General features: G+C 41.2%; 1 protein-coding gene and 1 pseudogene across 1 annotated transcript in view; both read right to left on the bottom strand.

Annotated features, from left to right (window-relative positions):
* Positions 1 to 404: 404 nt before the first annotated feature.
* Positions 405 to 21819, bottom strand: part of LOC129545708 (cytochrome P450 3A28) — a 31167-nt gene continuing 9752 nt past the window's right edge. Inside the window, exons 5-13 of the mRNA XM_055410233.2 lie at positions 19739 to 19852; positions 19388 to 19476; positions 17924 to 18072; positions 14541 to 14668; positions 13492 to 13558; positions 7234 to 7394; positions 4462 to 4688; positions 2107 to 2269; positions 405 to 835 (exon numbers count right to left, since the gene is read on the bottom strand). Coding sequence (XP_055266208.2) covers positions 740 to 835; positions 2107 to 2269; positions 4462 to 4688; positions 7234 to 7394; positions 13492 to 13558; positions 14541 to 14668; positions 17924 to 18072; positions 19388 to 19476; positions 19739 to 19852 — 1194 coding nt within the window. The 3' untranslated portion in view covers positions 405 to 739. The remainder of the gene's footprint in view (positions 836 to 2106; positions 2270 to 4461; positions 4689 to 7233; positions 7395 to 13491; positions 13559 to 14540; positions 14669 to 17923; positions 18073 to 19387; positions 19477 to 19738; positions 19853 to 21819) is intronic.
* LOC148773619 (uracil-DNA glycosylase pseudogene) lies at positions 11000 to 12025 on the bottom strand (annotated as a pseudogene).

Genomic DNA, 21819 nt, shown 5'->3' with positions numbered 1-21819 from the left:
ACCATCTTTTATTCCACGTTTACTGTGTTAAGACGGTTGGGAGTTGAGGGTGGAATACAAAGAGGTATGGAAAATATGTGTTCCCAAAAAAGGTAGATTTAAATTAAAAGGGTAGATTTAAAAGGTAGATTTCTAAACACTGGGCAAAGTCATAATCAGTTAACTCTTACCTATTTAATATGTTAAGATGGAGTTTTGAAAATGGCCCCACCCACCAGCAAGTGTGATAGTCAAAAAGTATTTAGTCACTGCATCCCCAGACTGAGTTGCACACTTCCACGCTAACGTACACAAAGGCATCAGGTAATATTCTTGTAAACAGATGTTTATTGTCTTGCTCAATATAATGTTTTGTTTAGCATATTCCAAAATAAAATTTGTGATATAAATATCATTCCAGTCACCATTTTAATTCTTATTTTCATTAAAGTCTGTCGATAAGATTGTTGAGAGATCTTCATTCTGATCAGTGCTCAGGAGGAGTAGATAGTACTAACTGGGGTGGATGGAGAGTGTCCTGTGAGAACCCGTGAAGCTGAGTATCTGGCACTTACTAGTTGCCTCCTTTGTATGACACGTAGTATATAATAATCCAGGTAGGCAGTGAGAAAGCTAAATGATTATGCAGGATCCCTACTCACCGTCAAGTACAGTAGGTGAAGCCCATCTTCATTTATTGGTTTTATCAAAGTAGATCACAGAGCTTCCTTCAAAATCAAAGTGAAAATCCTTAGAGAAATCAGGCTCCACTTGTGGTCCCATCTCTAGGCACAACCTTTAGAATAACAGGTTGTTCTGGCTGCGTAAGTCCTTGAGTGTATAATTTCAGGGGGATCTGCAACAGTTAAACAAGCACATGAGAACCAATTAATGAAGTCCTGCTAACAACAAAAAAAAAAGCAAAGTAGACAAGATACTGCTTTACAGATGTCAGACATGACTTAGCGACAAAAACAACAACGAAGTTTCTTTTCACATGATATATATTGGTTTTTTTTAAACTACCAGTTCAATATGTTTAATAGATACAAGGGCAGATAAGGGGACAGTTAGGCTGTCTATATTTCCTTAAATGAATTTTCATAGTTTACGTCTTCAAGACAGTTGGTTTATTTAACATATTTATAAAACATGTGGGAAGAAAGTGGCTCACAGTATTCCCTTATCATGTCCTGTCAGAATTTAACTTCCACTTTTATTGAGATATAATTGATTTATAGCAGTGCATATATTTAAGGTATACAGCATAATGATTTATTTATATAGGTCATAAAATTATTAACATGGTAAGTTTTGTTAACACTCATCATCTCATATAGAAAGAAAAGAAAAAAATAAATATTGTTTCCCCCGTGAGAGAAGTCTTAGGATGCGCTCACTTCCATCATAGAGAAATAGTAGAACAGTCACTGTGCTTTGCATGACAGCCCTAGTACTCATTTATAACTGAAAGTTTGCACCTTTTGACCACCTTCATTCAATTTTGCCTGACTATTTTTGATTCTTTATATTTATTCTGAGCTGTGTCAAGAGGGATAGTGATAACATTCACCCCTCATTCATTCCACAAAATACCTATTTGAGCACCTATTCTGTACCAAAGTCAGGTTGGCCTGTGTTCTTTATTGATTTAAATTTTAAGTAAAAATACCGAGTATTTAAAATGTACCAGATTCTTAGGCATTATGGCAAAATTTCTCCATCAATTTTACTGCACAAGCAGTGGCTGAGGCGCGCTGTCAGAGTTCTGGGGGGGAAGAGCATCACTGAAAAGTCATGATGAAAAGTCACTGCTCTCATGAGTGTGCACACACTTCCTTACCAGTGAATCTGAAACCAAATTTAAAATCTTTCTTCCATTCAATGAATGGTGTGCAGTCCTGCCACACCGACTGCTTTGACTCCAGATGACCTTTATAGTTGGGTCTTTATGAAGCTGCTGATTTAGCCCTCCAGGGATTGATTGACAATTAAAGGTTTCAGATGACTCCAAACAGATTCTCTGGCTGATACAATAAGTTATCCTTTGAATTGATAACATGCCTAGATATATAGAGATCCATCAGTTAAAAAACAAGTTATTAATGCAGAAAGTGAACTGCTGACCTGTGTTTCTTTACAAGGTTTGAAGGAGAAGTTCTGCAGGATTCTCACGAGAGCGAGCTTTATGTTCATGAAAGCAAACCTCATACCAATGCAATTTCGGGGTCCAGTTCCAAAAGGCAGGTAGACGTAAGGATTTATGCTGTCCTTGTTCTTCTTACTGAACCTGGATTCACAACAGCGGATGAAACAAGTGAATGAAACAGAAAAATCACAGGAGCTTCAGGTCTGAGGTTCAACTTAACTCTTGGCCCAGCAGCATAAGGAGATTTCTGTGGGCTGGTGACCGAATACTGTTGTGGTGAGAAAGGTAAGTTTCACTCCCTGGGCCCTACAGAAGCTTTCACTCCTGTTGAGTTGAGGTGATGGTTATTTAAAGAAAATGCATCCTTAAACTCTAAGTTTACATTCAGGGTGGTGACATGCTCACTCTCTGAAAGGCAGTTAGGAAATGAATCTGACTGAAGGAAACGTGGGTTCCCATCTCCAAGTACACTTATGTCGCTCATGTGCTCATGGGGGAAGGAAGCAGGAGAGACATCTCTGAGTATTTAAATTGTTATATTTCAATTGCTTTCCCTCTTCTCCCTTCCAGTCTTCATGTGTCATTATCTCTCTACCTCTCTCTGCCACACACAAAATGCTTAGGCCAGCAGAATTATGTCAGCGTGCAATCCCAGGCTACCTTAGATAATCACTGATTTCTTTGTCTATCTGTTCCACTAGCCTATAAATTCCTTGATGGTTAGACCTCTGTTTTATAAAAATTTGACTCCTCAATATTTGAATATGTCAAGGAAAAATGTGTATTTGGGGAAAGTGATAATAGAATTGTGGTTACGTATATTTAAAAGAGTCCTTATTTTGCAAAACATTGTGTAATATTTACAGACAGTGTGACAAAATAATATGGAGACAGAAGGGCAGCAGTGTCATGTGAATGGTGCAAACATGGCTTGATGCTTCCTAAGCAGGGAATAGACACACACAAATATACACTGTACAGCAGAAACTAACACAACTAGCAATATACTGCAATGGAAATGTATTTCATGGGCTTGTGCCTACAGAATATACTTGTATATGTGTCACATACACCCACACTTGTGTGTGCTTGTAAAATTCTCCGTAATAGGCCTTTGTAAATATTTGGTTTCCCACTCTGTGGCCCAGTCCCTGACATACACAGGTAAGCACTAAATCTCTGCTTGATGGCTGAATGAATGAAAGGGAAGTACAGTGAGTGGTCTCTGGTTTTAGTTTCCTGATGCTGCAGGAGGGGGAGCTGCTGAGCTTGAGGGAGAAACAGAGTTTCCCTGGTCCAGAACAGAGGACTTGGTGGACTCTGACTCTTCTATCAACAAGTATTGTGTGACACCACTATGGTAGAACTTGGACATCAGGGCAAACAAGACAACCCTTGGCCATCAGGGCAAAATGAAATGACAACCCATAGTCAGGGTGAAATGGAAGTCCGGATCCCAGCCAGTGCCGGAAAGTTCATTCCATACCTTGATCCCTGCACGCTAAATGGGAGAGAATCAACTCAATCCAGAGTTCAAGCTGTGCCCAAACCAGACCTTCGCTCCTGATTCCTGAAAAGGATACTCAACAGCTCTCCAAGGAGGAAGTCTAGACGTCTAGAGAGCAGAGGACTTCTCTTTGGAAAGTAACCAAAGACTGAGACAGAACGGAGCTGGCCCAGCTTTGCAGCCACAGACAGAACCAGGGGCCCTGGGTGCTCCTCCATCCTCGGTGAGGCTGCTGGAACCACAGGGACGAGACCTCTGGTCTCCAGCCTGTGCTCCCACAATAATAAGAGGAAACAGCAGCCAGTGTGTAAAAATAAGGAATGTGGGAACATGTGCGAATTCAGAGAGCTAGGGGAAAATAGAGAGAAAGGCTTAAAGGAAATAAAAAGCCTATACACCTGAAATAAGACAGTAGTAAGGTAACTTATGGAATATGCCTACAAACATATGTACATAGAATATTGTTTATAGTTTATTGTTAAATAAATTAAGCTGTTTAGAACTAAATAATATATAAGAATACCACCCAAAGTTTCAAAAATCTATATATGCATAGAAAACTGTCCACAAGGACATACATTATTAGTGAGGCCTGTCTTACTGTATTAGGAATAAAGACAGCTAATAATTTTCTTTTTTCTTATCTAGTTTGAATAACTCAACTAAAACGATGAACACAGTTAAAGAGAAAAATCTTTTAAACAATAAAAAGATATACAAGTAAATGATTTATTTGACACCCATTTGACACCTATAATAAGAGTTGTCAAAATATGCAAGTACCAAAAAGGATGAGGGTGGGTGTCTCTTCTCTAGGGTCTTGTACCTTTCAGGACGGAACTCCTCAGGCTCTGGCCAGAGTTCTGGGTTGTTGTGAAGAACAAAGAGTGGCACCAGCACTGTTGTCCCTTTGGGAATGGACACCCCATGGATTTCTACGTCCTTCTTACAGACCCTCTCAAGTCTCCCAGCAATTGGAAACATTCTCAGAGTTTCATTCACCACCATGTCAAGATATTCCATCTGTACCAGGGCATCATAGGTGGGAGGGGCCTCGGAAGAGAAAAACAGATATTGATAAATTAAGATTTGGGATCAACCTTCAACTCCATTGATGTAGTCCTATTGAAATGTTAGGTGCTCCAGGGAATAATTTAAATCGATCAAGGACCCTAGCATTTATGGACATTTTAGTATCGATCGTGTCCTTTGACCTCTCAAGGGCCCATTGAGATGTAGAATAGTGATGACTTGGAAGATGTTGGGACAGTGCCCTAACCAGGGCTTGAAATCCTGCACATTATCATGCAGTATATTTCTTTCTCAGGAGAACAAACGTGAGCAATAGACTAAAACCCTTACTCTTAAGTGAAATAGGCCAAAACCACTGTTTCTTTCCGAAAGCGAGGCCACATGTAAGTATCAAGCAAAGAGAATGTATAAAAGAGCAAATCCCCTATTCAACATGAAGGTTCTCAGTTGAAGGCTCCTGACTGCTCATTCTCTTCATTATACGTATACAATTTGGAAATACTACATTAAATGAAAACTCTGTAAATAATTTGGGGAGAAACAAATTCCTTTCTAAACCAAATCTGCAAATGAAGAGTAAGACAGAGTGTTATCAGCAACACAGTTTCAGTTCTAGAGGAAGTTACAAGAGAATCAGAACCCTCAACTCCACCCTCTGTTGCTGGAAGAGTCCTCTATTGTCCCTGCAGGTGTGACCGGAAGGTTTGAAGGTCTAAATAAGCCACTCCAGCCCCAGGGGCCAGCTCTCCTCATACCACAAAGAACTACAGTTTTTGCAGATATCTGAGACTACTGAAATGGTAACCCACTCCAGTATTCTTGCCTGGAGAATCCCATGGACGGAGAAGCCTGGTAGGCTACAGTCCACGGGGTCGCAAAGAGTCGGACACGACTGAGCGACTGAACGGGAACGGGAGACTACTGAGGGTGGTATGTAGCTGTCACATGCGGTTATATTTAAGGGGCAACATTGTGGAGGATAAGAGTGGCTCGAGAGCCAACACCCTGGATCACAGCTTGACTTGATCATCACCAGGTACACGATTAGCCTCTGGAAGTATTTCATCTCCCTGTCACTCAGGAATCTCATATGTTACATGGAGACAGATGCAGCTGACCCTCCAGAGGGTGTGTGGCAGAGACACTCACTGCTCACCCAGCATCCATGTAGTCCCCATATTTCCTAGGCCATCTGAAATTATGGGAAACCAGCTTTGCCAGCGGGCTGTGAACTGAGGTGCTTAGGTCAGTTCAGAGACAAAATATTTGAAAAGTCAGTGAGCAACTCTCAGGTTCCTATTCCCCAGATAACAAGCATATTTCAGATAAGGCAGTTACAAGAAGGCAGAGCCTCAGCCTGTGTCCCCAAGTGACTCTGTGGAGCAGAACTGCGTACTCATTCCTCCACTAACAATCCATGTTGGATGTGTAGATATGGGTTAGAAGTAAACCTTTGCTATGAAAGCCCCTGAGAATTTCAGGCTAATCTGTTACTAGGCAGTAACCTAGCCTCTCTTGACTAAGACTGAATTTTATGCAGGTTAGATTCATTCATAAATGGAAAGTGTTCAGACAGACATAGAGAGTAAGAAGTAAATATTGGCCAATAGTGGTGCTGTTATTGTAAGTATTATTATAAAAAGAGGAGAACACAATGCTTTAAGTACTCTCTGTCTCTTAGTGACTTTTTCATCTTATTGCACCAAAATAATCCCCAAATAAGATTTACCAGAGAAGACACGTCATCTGTAACTGAGGTAGGCACTGCTATCTATCCTTGTCTTGTATCTAACTCTGTGATGCCCTGCCATTCTCATTCCGGTTGCGGAGGTGGCTCACCTTGCATTAGTGGAAAGCTGGCTAGTGTAAGCAGCCTGTTTGAAAGTCACCCACAAGATTGGGGTTCTTGATCTTGACACCTACCATTGCCCTGAGCTGCAGACATGTGGAATAAGAGACATGTGTAGAACATGTGTGGAGCTGAGTCAGCCCAGCTAGTTAGCCATGGCTAGCCTAGGTCAGCCAACACCCAGACCACAACAAGTCCAGCCATAGTGGTGAAGAATCTGCCTGCCATGCAGGAGCCGCAGGAGACACAGGATCCATCCCTGGGTTGGGAAGATCCCCTGGAAGAGGTCTTAGCAACCTACTCCAGTATTCTTGCTTGGAGAATCCCATGGAGAGAGGAACCTGGCAGGCTATAGTCCACAGGGTTGCAAAGAGTCAGACATGACTGAAGCAACTTAGCATGCAGCATGCATGCATGCAGACACTAGAGCAATAGATGTTTACTGTCAGATGCTACCAAGATTTTGTGACTTTTTAATACGGCATACAGTAATATGTGATATGCCAATACCAGCATTTTTTTCACAGTATCTACATTCCTGTGTGTGCAATGCATTATCTATGCTTCCCCTTTGTTTTGTACACCTAGATCCTTCTTAAATAGCACAGGTAAAAGATTTGAGGCTTATGCTTTCTGCAAATATGTTCAAGAAGCAGCAAGAAGGCATTCTTGCTAAGGCTTCACCTTCCTCCTCTCTCTCTGGGTATCATCACTCACCTTATTTGGGAAAGTTGCATCAATTTCCTCCTGCAGCTTCTGCTGGACATCAGGGTGAGTGGTCAATTCATATATAATGAAGGAAAGAGAAGTGCTAGTGGTCTCATAGCCACCAAAAATAAAGATAATACTTTGGGCCACGAGTTCTACGTCAGACAGAGCTAAAAGGAGACAAGAGACATTTTATATTATATAAAACACATCAATATAAAACATCACAGTTTAGATGATGAGAAATCAAATGAAACTGCCAAATCCCTATGGGGAAAATGTAAAAGCAATTAGAGTCAAACTGGGAGTGTTTCGTATTCTCAGTCTTCCAAGGGAGGGGTAACATGTATAACTATGGCTGATTCATGTTGTTGTATGGCAGAACCCAACAATACTGTAAACAAATTATTCTCTAATTAAAAATAAATAGATACATTAAAAAACAAGAAAAAAGCAGAAATTGTTTTAATCTAGTTTTCTCTTTGTCCATAATCTCTGAAGATGGTAACTGCAGCCATGAAATTAAAAGACACTTGTTCCTTGGAAGAAAAGCTATGACAAAATTCAGTTCAGTTCAGTTCAGTCGCTCAGTCATGTCCGACTCTTCGCGACCCCATGTATCACAGCACGCCAGGCCTCCCTGTCCATCACCAATTCCTGGAGTTCACTCAGACTCATGTCCATCTAGTTGGTGATGCCATCCATCCATCTCATTCTCTGCCGTCCCCTTCTCCTCCCGCCCCCAATCCCTCCCAGCATCAGAGTCTTTAGACAGCATATTAAAAACAGAGATATCACTTTTCAATAAAGGTCTAAATAGTTAAAGCTTGGTTTTTCCAGTAGTCATGTGTGGATGTGAAAGTTGGACCATAAAGAAAGCTGAGCGCCAAAGAATTGATGCTTTTGAACTGTGGTGTTGGAGAAGATTCTTGAGAGTCCCTTGGACTGCAAGGAGATCAAATCAGTCCATCCTAAAGGAAATCAGTCCCAGTCCTGAATATTCATTGGAAGGACTGATGCTGAAGCTGAAGCTCCAATACTCTGGCCACCTGATGCAAAGAACTGACTCTTTAGAAAAGACCCTGATGCTGGGAAAGATTGAAGGCAGGAGGAGAAGGGGACAACAGAGGATGAGATGGTTGGATGGCATCACTGACTCAATGGACATGAGTTTGAGCAAGCTCTGGGAGCTGGTTATGGACAGGGAAGCCTAGCGTGCTGCAGTCCATGGGGGTCACAAAGAGTCAGACATGACTGAGCGACTGCACTGGACTGATACTATTCTTGGCTCCCTGCTCCTGACTATGCTGCCTCCGCAGCAACAGAGTTTGGTAATTTCAAGAGACAGCATTTTTGTCTAACAAACAGTGTAATCAGTGTGTCCCTTGGAGAAACCCTAAAGCACTTTAGTTATAAGTAATATGGGGCCATATTCTCTTCCAGAATAATTTAAATTACTCTATGGCATCACCGACTCTGTGGACATGAGTTTGAGTGAACTCCGGGAGTTGGTGATGGACAGGGAGGCCTGGCGTGCTGTGATTCATGGGGTCGCGGAGAGTCGGACACGACTGAGCGACTGAACGGACTGAACTGAGTTAAAGTATAACTTGATTCTTTGATAGATTGTACAGGGGTAAGGCCACATTACAGGAGAAATTAAACGATCTTTTATCTAAACATGTTTGTAGGAACTTAAAGAGAACAACAGAAGGCTCTTTCTACTCAAAGTGTGTTGATGGACCAGCAGCATCACCAACATCTGGGAACATATAAGAATATCAGAGACTCAATTCCAAACTCGAACAATGGAATCAGAGTCTGACCTTTCGTAAGATGTGGTGATTAGTGCGTAATACTTGGCTAAGAAGCATGGATTATACAATTGACAGGCATCAGGCAACAGAAGACCTGAGGCACACGTCTCCTCTGGGTGATCTCAGATAGGCAGAGACTGACTAAGAGTTAGAAGAGCTGTGAGTGAGCCTCGTCTAATCAATGGCATTAAGAAACCAGAAGGAAGGATGTGTCTGTGGAAGGACATTGGTCAGTATACACCACAGAAAAGTGAGGTCCAGGGAGTAGGATCAGCAATGCTGATTCAATCCTGGCCTGAAGGTCAACTTCCTCAGTACATGGCCACTGTTGACTCTCCTTTATGCTCAGCAAAAAAACCCTTGTGATTATAAATAGGTCTCTCTTTTCAGTTTCCCCCAAGAGACCAAGCATGGTCAGTCTGTCAGTTATTTGCTGGGACTGAAGTAGGACCTTTGTTACTTAGAGCACTCAGATCAATGTGGTACCTGCCCAGCCAAGCAATTCACAACAAAAGCAATGCAGAATGAGAGGAAGAGAGATCTCCAAGGTTCTGATCTCCTCATGATGATTTCTGGGATTCTACTGTGGGTAATTCAACTATCAAATTCTTTCCCCCAGTGAGCATAAACCCCATGATACTCAAAAAAGTTTAAAGCTGTACTAATACGTGGCTATTTAAATTTTAACCAAAATTAAATACTATACTTCAATGGCAATAACCACGTTAAGTGCTCAAGAGCCACATATGTCAGGTGGTTACTATATTGAACAATGCGGGCACAGAATGCTCCTTCATCACAGAAAGATGGATTGGACCATGTACTTACATATCTAGATAGATATTATAGATTGAAGTAGATTTAAACATAGTTTTAGATATATTTATAGTGGTGTGCTGGCATCAGCTCATTCTTGCTGCAGAACAAAATTTTTTTTTTTTTTTTAAACTTCAACAGACTTTTTATTATCAAACTCAGGCAGCTTTAAACCCAGCTGGTTAACCCTTTAAACCCAGTTTACAGCAAAACCGTGTCATCTGGGGATAGAGGTGCACATCTAATAAAGGCTTTCTCTTAAAAAAAGAGGATTAAAATATATATATACATATCTGCGTATCTTTTTAAAAAAGCAAAATTCACCAGTGTCGCAGAAAAGAAAAATCCTAAAGTGATTTCAATCCAACCCCTGCCCCTCTAAATGAAAGAAACAGCATTGGCAGTCTCTGGTGGCTCAAAAACTCCAACTCAGGATGTACCCATGAAGAAAGCATTTCTTTCCTCTTAAAACAATGCTTTCCGCTTCATGTTCAACCTCCATAGCTTACTCCTTAGAAATACCTGAAGAATTACTGTATAAATAAGACCAAGTTTGCTTTTCCCAGCTTCTATTCACTGAAAGTTCACACCAAGGATGGTTCCTTAGCAATTTTCACCTCTACTACAGGCAGGAAATCAATCCCTAATTTCTGGGAACCAGCAAAACATCATCAGTCTTCCTGAGGGCTCCATGAAAGACCACAGACCAGACTGAAATGTCAGGGTAGACAAAGAGGGCCTTTCCAAATAAAAACAGTCAGCATCCCCAAACCTAAAGTCTAACCTATCAGGTAAAACCAAGCAGCAGCTGGCTGTAACAGAAGGGGCTTCTCTCCCTGCTCTAACCATGAAGGTGGTAGCAAAGGGAAAGAGTCAGTACTCAGCCTCAGGTCCCTTCCGGGAAGCCTGAGCCACAGCTGGTATGGTCCAGTTATCTCTAGCTGAATAAAGCCCCCACTCCCAGGCAGCCTGGCTCATGGCTGCTCCACTTGAAACATGTTCCCTTGTGCAGGGTGCTTGAGAATCATGAGGAAGATTTTCTTCTTACTTTGACTTCAAATGACCAACACTTCTTTTTCGCAGCTTCTAGAAAACTGCTCAGAGACCCTAATCCCCAGGGTCAATGGATCCAAGTCACAAGGTCACAGGTCCTTCCAGTTGATGGGCTCTTTGCCGGACTTCTGCAGCAGCTCGTTGGTTTTAGAAAAATGCCTGCACCCGAAGAAGCCCCTGTACACTGACAGCGGTGAGGGGTGCGCCGTCTGCAGCACGTGGTGCCGCTTCCTATCAATGGCACTGCCCTTCTTCTGAGCGTAAGAGCCCCAGAGCAAGAAGACAAGGCCGTGGGCGTTCTGACTGAGCCACGACACAACGGCATCGGTGAACTGCTCCCAACCTCTCTCTTTATGAGAACTGGCCTGATGCGCCCGGACTGTGAGGACAGCGTTGAGCAGGAGAACACCTTGTTTGGCCCATCCGGATAAATCTCCATGACCAGGGTGAACAAAACCATCTATGTCTGTAGACAGCTCTTTATAAATGTTTTCCAAACTGGGTGGGGGTGGCACGGGTCTCTGAACACTGAAGCAGAGCCCATGGGCTTGATTGGGTCCGTGATATGGATCCTGTCCCAAGATGACGACCTTCACATCTCTTATGTCACACATTTGGGTCCATGTGAAGACTCGGTGAGGGGGAGGGTAAATAGTGTAATGTTTTCTTTCTTCTGCAACAAATCCCATAAGCTTTATGAAGTATGGCTTCCCGAACTCCCCGCTGAGGTGCTTCTTCCAACTCTCACCAAAACCCACCGGCACGTTACGCGCCGCGAGTCTGAGCAGCGCGGCCGCCTTGTTCCTCTGGATGCGGATCAACTGCTCCGGGCTCAGCGGCGACGAGGGCGGCGTGCCGGGCTCCTCCGGCCCGGCCCGGGGCTTCTTGGCGGGGCTGGCCGCCACATCCCCGCTCTGAGCTACGGCCGCCACGCCGGTCCCCGGGTCGGCCGGCTCGGGGCTGCAGGCACTTCGCTTCCTGGCGGGGTTCGGGGAGAAGAAGGAGTAAAGCGTCTTCTGGCCGATCATCCCGAAGCCGAGGAAGAAGCCAACGCGCGCCGCCCGGGGTCCCGCGAGTTTGGCGCCAGCCGAGGTGGTCAACAGTTGGCGCCAAGCGGCCCGCTCATGCTCCCCCAAAATTTTTAAAATTCAAGAATTTTGTGACATGATTGTCAAATGATTGGTAATTTTAATTTAATTAAAATTAAACATGTGGGAGTAATCATGTCATGGAATAAACTAATAATCAGGGTATGGGTAGATACGGAACTAGTTTACTGTCTTGTGTAAAAATATTTTATGTTCTTAGCCTTGTCCACTGGAAGATCTAGAGGCAAAGAATCCCTAGAGGCAATGAGCATTCCTAAAATCCTAGATTGTGATTTCTAAATACCATATCTCAATAAAGGGAACCAGAGCTCCTTTGAAAAAACAGCTGATTCCAGGGCTACTCAGGGGTAAGAGAAACCTGGATTGTCTTACATCAGAAAGTGAGGAAGTTCTTAGAAAAAGATAACTTTAAAGGACAGTGGAAACTCTGCATGCGCTAATGGTGCATCCTTATACATTTGTCAAAACCCATGGAATGTATAACACTAAGAATGAACCCTGAGGTCAGCTATACACTTTGGATGATAATGATGTATTAATGTAGGTTCATTGATTGTAACAAATGCACAACTCTGGTGTGGTCTTTTGATAGTGGGGGGAAGACTGTGTGTAGTTGGGACAGGATGTATATTGGAAATCTCTATACTTTGCACTCCATTTTCTTATAAAACTAACTACTCTAAAAATAGTCCATTAAAAAACATCTAAAGTGAAGAAAGGAGAAAAGAAAAAAGAATATAAGATCCTACTTGAAAAAGCTCCAGTGGACAAACCAGAAAGAATTTGAGAATCAAAATGAAAAGTGATGCAAGAGAGTACATGAGATCGTGCTATATAAATATAAATAAACAAGTAAGCCAACAAGAGAGAATGGAGAGCTTCCCTACAAAAGAACATCAACTCATCAGTACAGAAGAATGATGGGATCAGAAAGTCATCATGTTATAACCATCATGGCAACGATGGTTTCAGTCAGAAACCATCCATGAATGATAAAATAAGTAGGTGACAATTCGAAGAGAAACTGTATTTCCAGTCTCAAAGGCTTCTCTCACAAGTCATTTATTAATTACAAAAGGGAAAAAATAATCTCTAGAGTAGAGTAAGCTCGTAAATACAACCTTATCCAAGAGTTCCAAGTTAAGGGCACCAACAGTGGGGCAATGTGGATCTGGAAGAGCCTGAAAATTGATATTAGAACGAAGCCTCCCAGAGGTTCAGCTGTAGGTGATCCACTGACCATGACTCACTTCTGGGCCTGACGTCCTTGCTATACTTGCCCTTTCAAGCTCTGAACAAAGTTGTGCCTGAAAACTTCTAGGAAGTACCACAGTCTACTCTTTCTGCACAAGTGTCTTTCTTCAGTTTGGCAGAAATTCTCACATGCCTGGAAAACTTCCAGCACATTTTGAGAACTGCACCCTACCTATGCACCTTCCCATAGTGGCCCCTGTGAAGCTCTCCATGGTTACCTTTATGGTTGTCAATTTCTTTGGAATTCTGAGAGTTAATCATTAGCTGAAGTAAATCCACTCGATTCTGGAAACAGAAAGAGAAATCAATTTTAGAAATTACTTGTGAAGATACAAATAAATCAGGAGTGTATATTTAACTTCTTTCCTGAAAATATGGCCCCTTAGAGAGCAAGAGTCTAACTAATATTGCCTGAGTCCTCAGTGAACAAAACCACCCACCTACAAATCTTAGAGACCATGATGCTTCCCTGAAAGAAACCCAGACATCACTTCCAACTGGTGTTTTGTCCTCACTCTCTCTGATCTTTGGTTTCTTTGACTTTTGAAACAACTTCTTAACCAGATAGCTATCTGCTGTCTCTCCTGTCACACCTGTTTGCTCAGGAATAGGTCCGTGACTTCAATCCTTTTTTCCCCTTCAACTTTATCTCTTAACGAATGGACACACAAATCAACTCCCTCACATTGCATAGGTCACTGTCAGATTTTGCAGAAGCATCTACAAACTCTTGACCCTCCCAGGACTCTACACATTCTTCAGTGACATCTTGGGTAACCAGCCCATTTCTCCTAATCTGCAGACAACCTTGTGCTGGCCTCATGAAGGCCAAACTGGGTTAACCCACTTGTGGCTTCATTGGCCAGAGAAGACTCCTGCTCGCTTTACACTGTGACAGGGCTCAACTTTTAAAAGACTACGATGTATCAGGCACCTGATGGAGTCTTTCATCAGACAGCCTACAAAATATGAGGCTTGACATCGAAGTAATTCTTTACCAAGCTACTATTTGGTGAAATATCAGTAGAATTATTTTAAATCAGTAACTTTTATCCCTCATGTACTAATTAGCATGCTTTTCACTGTATTTAAACTGCTCTCTGGCTCATAATCTTATTTTCTTCCCCATCCTTTTCCTCTTCCATTGCCCCCCGAATAGTTTTCTACCTATCTTTCAAAACTGCAAAGATGTATATAGGTCATATATATACAGCTCAATAAATTATCAAAAAGTGAACACCGGCTTGTAACCACCACCAGACTTTACCGTTTGTTTATCTGTGAGGCGACTTTCTTTAATCTTCTTTACAGATTTTGTGAAAAAGTCCACAGTACTTTTTGGAAATAGAGTAATGTTTAATATTTCAAAAACTGGGTTGAGGAATGGAAATAATACTGCAGGGAAAAAGATAAAAGGAAGCTTGGTGAAAATGCGAATTTTACTTTGCATTCAGCAAATATAGTTTACCTTTAGCAAATATAATTTGCTCTACCAATCAAAAGAGTAAAAGCACGAGGATACTCAATCATGACCCATTGCCTCTAGACCTTTGCTCAGACTTCTAAGTTAATGACTGATCAAGGCCAAGTCCACATCTAGGGACCATCACTAAAGTAGTGAGATCAGTGGCTCCCTCTGCATCTTTGGACTGGCCAAAGAACAGGACTACATTCTGGCACCTCATGGTCTTTAATTCTTGGACTAGCATCTCTTTGGATAAACCAGAAAAAAATCTGTTACTTCAATTAATTGTGCAGTTTAAAAAAAATAGTCATGATCAAAATAATACAGTGTGTGTCTTTTGACCACAATGGAATAGAATTAGAAATCAATAACAGAAAGACAATTAAGAGATACACAAATATGTGGAAATTAAATAAAACACTCCTAAATAACCAATGGGTTGTAGAAGACACAAAAAGGGCAATCAAAAATTACTTTTCAATGACAAAATGAAGACACACTATATCAAATGTGATGAGATGTAGCAAAAGCAGTGTTCAGGGAGATACTTGTGGCTGTATGCTTAGATATTAAAAGAACAAAAATCCTAAATCAAGAACCTAAATTTCCACCTTCACACTCAGAAAGGAGAAGCACAAACAAAACTTAGGCAGAAAGTTAGTAAAGGCAGAAAATAGTAAAGAGAAGTGAAGAAACTATAATGAATAGGAGATTAAAAAACAATGGAGAAAATTAGTGAAACAAAAAGTTGATCTTTTGAAAGATTTTTCAGCTAGATTGGCCAAGAAAAAAGAGAAAATACTCAAATTGTTAGCATCGAAAATAAAAGAAGGGAGATTACAAATGACATTTTAAAAAGTACAGGGACTATAAAGAAATCTTTGTATACTCAATATCTTATAATAACCTATACTGGAGAAGAACTTGGAAAAGAATATGTGTTGTGTGTACATAGCTGAGTTACTTTGTTGTACACTTGAAACTAATGCAACATTGTAAATCAACTTTACTTCAATAAAAAAGTAACTTATGAACAACAGTATGACAACAAATTAGATCATTTAGATAAAATGGACAGATTCTCAGAAAGACACAAACTGCAGAAAGTGATCCAAAAAGGAACAGACAATCTGATATACCTATTAAAATGTACAAGGTTTGAGTTAGTTATCAAGAAACAGCCCACAGCTTGGCGAAGAAAAGCTCACGTAGAGGTGGTTTCAATGGTGAATACTACCCAATATTTAAAGGATTAGCCCCATTTTTAAACAAACTCTTCAAAAAAAAAAAAAAAAGAAGACATTGAGCACTTCCAAAGTGTATGAGTTTGATACTAAAACCAGACAGACATAGCACAAGAAGGTACAGACCAACATACCTTATCCCATGGATGCACAAATCCTCAATGAAATACTAGCAAACTGAATCTAGCAACACATAAAAAGTTATCCACACCATGACCAAGTGGGGTTTATCCCAGGAATGCCAAGTTGTATAATAAACCATACCAAAGGAATTAAAAAACAATGTGATCATCTAACAGATGTATAAAAAGCATGTGACAAAACCTAACACACCCTTGTGATAAAAACACTCAACAAACTGAAACAGAAGGGAATTTCCTCAACTTGATGAAAGTCGTCTACGAAAAACTAAGCTAACACCATACTTAATAGTGAATGACCCAAATGTTTATCAGCTCATGAATGGGTAAACAAAATGCAGAATGTCCATATAATGAAATACTATTTGGTATGCAACGAAATGAAGTGCTGACATGTGCTACAATTTAGATTACTCCTGGTAAATGAAAGAAGTCAGCCACAAAAGACCACATATTATATGATTCTATCATATCTAGTATCTAAAATAAGCAAATTTGAAGTGACAGAACATAGACTGAGAAAGTGAAAGTCGCTCAGTTGTGTCCGACTCTTTGCAACTCCATGGACTGTCCATGGAATTCTCCAGGCCAGATTACTGGAGGAGGTAGCTGTTTCCTTCTCCAGAGGATCTTCCCAACCCAGGGATTGAACCCAGGTCTCCCACATTGCAGGCAGATTCTTTACCAGCTGGGCCACCAGGGAAGCCCAAGGGATTGCTTAAAGGGGGAGTGGAAGGTGATAGGTCCAGGCCTTGAGAGTTGACAAAAATTGACAGTAGTGATGGTTGTACATATATCTCTGAGAGTACTAAAAACCTTTCTTTTTCAATTGTGTTGTGTTATAGTTGAGATACAGCACTGTATTAATTTGGGCATGGCGTAATGACTAATAACAACATACATGTATTTAAAAATTAACCCCATAAGTTTAGTTAACATTCCTCACCTGATATAGTTACAATTTTTTTTTCCCCTTGTGATGAGAACCTTTAGGATCTACTTTCTTAGTAAATCACAGTAGTGTTAAGTATACCCCCATTGTATATTATACTGCCGGTACTTTTATGTTGTTGCTGAAAAATTGCATCTTTTGAATACTTTTATTCAATTTCCCACCAATCCAAGCCACTCCTCTCCTAACAAAAAAAAAATTGGATCTTGCTTTTATATGAGTTTGGTTTTCTTCTTCTTGTTTTTTAGTTTTGGATTTTTAAAATTATTTTTAAAAATTTTGGTTGACTGGGTTTTTGCTGCGGCCCGTGGGCTCAGTTTTCTCTGTGGCATGTGGGATCTTAGTTCCCTGATCAGTGATTGAACTTGTTACCTGCATTCGAAGCAGATTTTTCACCACTGGACTACCAGGGAAGACCCAGGTTTGTTTTTTTTTTAAATTTAATTCTATGTAAGTATTCACCTTTCTCTGTTTGACTTATTTCACATAACATGATACCTCAAGGTCCTTCCACCTTGTTGCAAATGGCAGGATTTTCTTCCTCTCCTGGTTGAATAATATTCAATTCTGTGAATACACACACACCCACACACAGATATAATATTCAATGTGTATACTGAATGTTATATATAACTTCCATGTCCATTTCATTTGTTGATGGGTAGGTAGGATGTACAAATGAATATTCATTTCACACTGGTGTACTATGTGGTATGTGAATTGCATCTTGTTACACCTACTATTTAAAAAAAGAAAGATGATGGAAGGATTGAAAGAAGGAAGGGAGGCAGGGAGGAAAGGTGGGATGAAAGAAGGAACAAAGAATAAGAAATAAATTAGTTCACATACTTATTGAAAGAATGAATGGATCGAAGGGTCTAAATTTTAAGAGGTTCTTGCTATATTCCACAAAGGGATCGTGTGGGTTGTTGAGCGAATCAATATTCACTCCAAATGCTGTGCCAGTAATCACATCCATGCTGTAGGCTCCAAACATGCTTAGTAGAGAGAGAAAAACACGTTTAGTTAAAATCAACACCTCTTTATCCTTGTCCAACATATGCAACAAGAAATGCATGTAAAATCCGATGCCCAGGCAGACGGGAAAAGAACCACACTCTTTCAGAACCACCTGCTGGATCATAGAAGAGTCTCTGCTACTATCACTCACTCCTGAGGTGTATATGACATGTGAATGATGCAGCTGGCCCTGCATTAGGGAGATGGGGACATTGAGGTAACCTAGACCCCAGCCCCTGAATTCAGGGATCTTGTCATAGAGGCAAAGACACACACAATCAGACAGTAAGTACAGTAATGTGTTTTGACTATGGACAATAATGAGTGTGTAAGGACTGTGTTTGAGCAAGACAAAGTGTGGAATAGTCAACTTTTCCTGGGGCGTCAAGAGAGGGGACATTGCCCTGGGTCTTATTTCACCATAAAACCTGTACTCAGAGCTGATTCCCCTTTAGCACATTACAGAACAGCAGCGCCCTGTTCTGAGTTGTCAGGAACATCATCCCTCCTTGCCTTATACTCCTGCTAAGGCCCCTGAAAGACCTGTCTTCCTCAACTCCAGTGGTCTGTGGTTGCCTTGAGGGAAGACTCATTTCTGTGAACTATAAGAAGTAAAAATGTTCTGAGTTTAACAAAAATCCTTTCAAATTGACCTAGGGAATCCCATGGCTAAGTGATCATATGTCCTCAGCTTCCCTGGGACAATCTTTCTTTATATCTGTTATTATAGTATAGTTTTTTAAAAAATCTCAGTTTAGACAACAAAAACTATGGTTATCCCACCCACAGCCTGTACAAGGCCTTCTCTCTTTTGAGGATGCAAGAAGAACAAATAGTGATTAAGAATTAATATTTAGTATTTTCTGTAGGAAACGTGTGAAGAGATTTAAGTTGTTTCAAGTTCAATACTGTAAATTTACTGCCCAATGTACTACCTGCCAATATATACCAAGAACCTTCCTCTGCCACACCCTCTACACTCAATACTTTGGCATGATAATGTTCTCCTTTCAAAACTATTTATTTTAGTCTTCTGGAATATCCATAAAGTCATAGTTAAGAAGAAAAGCTCTTTATGGCTCATGTACACAAAAGACACTTTCTCTCCTGGCTCTGGCTGCCTGGCTTTCTTTGATGAAACACCACTCATCCTGAAGTGGCCCATTAGATTTGTAACATGACCTACTTCTGTCTGTTCACTAGATCGACACAGCAGTTGGAATATGACTCCACGGTAGGCAGTGAGAAGTTCTCAGTGGAGCTCAGAGGACCAGTAGCCTCACCCCTACTTACTCTTTCATGTTGACAGGATTGCCTTTCTCTGCTTCCTTCCTCAGGTTCCTCACCAATACATCTCCATACTGGCCAATGATGGGGAACATCTAGACATAAAATATATCATCACATGAAGTTAAATGTGGAGACTCAAGTCCTAGAAGGACCTGGCTTTCCTAAGCATGGAGTAGTAATTGACATTTTATAAAAATCTTAAAAATGTCTCTCTAGGATGTAAAGATAAAAGACCAACGTTAGAAAACTCAAACTCAGCAGACTCCTCTTTGAAAAGAGATTATGATCTCGGTTTCTACCTGTCCCTAGAGTCATTCCATAAGTTTCTAATGGAAAGTCTTCTTCTTTTCTTACCTCCTTGAGCTTTCCGCTGGTGAAGGCTGGAGACAGCAATGTCCGTATTCTCTTCCATTGTTCATCCCAAGCCACAGAGATGGCATTTTTCATAATTCCCATTGGACCAAAAACCTAGAGTCAAAAGCAAAACATATTTACCCTGTATAAGTTTTAGAAGTCTCAACAGTTGTGGGCGATTTCTTAAAGAAGGACCAATTATTCAACTAATATTCAGTGACTGTCTACTTAGTAGCAGGCCTTATGCTGCTGCTGCTGCTAATTCACTTCAGTCATGTCCGACTCTGTGTGACCCCATAGACGGAAGCCTACCAGGCTCCCCCGTCCCTGGGATTATCCAGGCAAGAACACTGGAGTGGGTTGCCATTTCCTTCTCCAATGTGTGAAAGCGAAAAGTGAAAGTGAAGTCACTCAGTTGTGTCCGACCCTTAGCAACCCCACGGACTGCAGCCTACCAGGCTCCTCCATCCATGGGATTTTCTAGGCAAGAGTACTGGAGTGGCTTGCCATTGCCTTCTCCGAGGCCCTATGCTAGATGCTTAATAAATATTTATCCAAAATATCTAGGCTTCTGTGAGTGTGGAGGAGAGACATCCAGCCACTTGACATGGTTTCCAAATTTTGTATTTCAGTATCCTATTAAGTGCAAATGATTCATGTAGTATACAAAGGGTTTTTCCAAGGGAATAGGCAGAAATAAGACCCAGGTCATCCTCCTGGTCTGTCCAGAGTACAAGGGAATTAACTAGTGACAGAGAGCTGATAACTTTGACAAAGGTACGTTGTCTCAGACCAGTTCTTTCTTTATATGTCTACAGCATGTGGATTCAAAACATTTCTTGATATGGGACTTTTTAAAAATAAAAGTAGAATACATCAAAAATAAGGAGTCTATTTGCTATTCTGAAGAAATGTTACAATTGTACAAAAATATTTTTTTCTTCTGTTTTTTCCCCAGGAATAGAAGGAAAAGGAAAGATATACTTCTGTTTCTCAGCTTGGGACAGGCTTATCAAGCCCAATTGCTTGAGACATTTTTCCATATTCCAAATATTCTGTTTTAAAATTGACAACTCCAACACCCATTCATGATAGAAATTCACAAACTAGGTAGAGAAGAAAACTTACACAACGTGATAAAGAGTATCTACAAAAAAAAAAATCCTATAGCTAAAAGCACATTAATGATGAAATCTGGAGTGATGTCACCAAGATGGCAGAGGAGACTCCAGTTTCTCTCACCCCACAAATAATAATTAGTGCAAAATAAATGAAAACAGGTCTAAGAGACCTCAGGAGTCCAGAAGCTTCAGCAACATAGCAGTGAAAAAAACTTGAGAATAAAGTTTACAGTTTCTTTACAAACTGGTAAAGAAAATAGCTTCATTTTGCCTACATCATCCTGTCCCCCAGGCCAGACTGCTCAGTGCCAAAAGGAACCTCCCCAGCCTGAAACAGATCTCCTTACTGGAAAGAGGACAGCAGGGTGAGTTATTAGCTTCCCCAGCCTTTCAGAACACTGTGCAAATGACCTGCTTTGGATTCACCCCACCCAGAGACTAGCAAAGCTGAGACATCCAGAGATAACTAGGAGCAAAGAAAGATGGGTAGGGGCTGTCACTGTCAACCACACAGCAGGAGTGACTGGGGTTCTTTGTGTCCTGCTCTGCAAAAAACACCAGAACCTTTACTATGAGGAAACCAACTGCCAGCTCAGTCATTGAAGACCCCTGCAAATGTTGCTGCTGATCACGCCCCAACGTTCTGCCTTAGCAGACTCCAATTGCCTGAGTCCTGTCTTGTCCCTCCGCCCCCAACAGAGCTGCTCCAGCCAGTGACGTCCTGAGATCCAGGACCCACACCAACAAGTGAGTAGCTGCTCAGGTGCCTGGAGCCAGTCTTGACTCCTGTCACTGGCCAGCAATGCCACACGTGCATGTAGCTCGTCCCTGCGGCCACATGAGTGTACACTGACAGCCCAGAACTCAAAGCTGCTTCTGTGCCCACACTTGACCCAGTCCCAGCCACTGACCCCAGTCCTCATGTTGGGCATGTGCCTGTAGTCAGCCCACACAGATGAG

The sequence above is a fragment of the Moschus berezovskii genome, chromosome 27 (genome assembly GCF_049115385.1).
Source record: "Moschus berezovskii isolate FMDL1 chromosome 27, NW_MosBer_1.0, whole genome shotgun sequence".
Taxonomy (NCBI): Eukaryota; Metazoa; Chordata; class Mammalia; order Artiodactyla; family Moschidae; genus Moschus; species Moschus berezovskii.
This window is presented reverse-complemented; position numbering and strand designations above follow the sequence as displayed.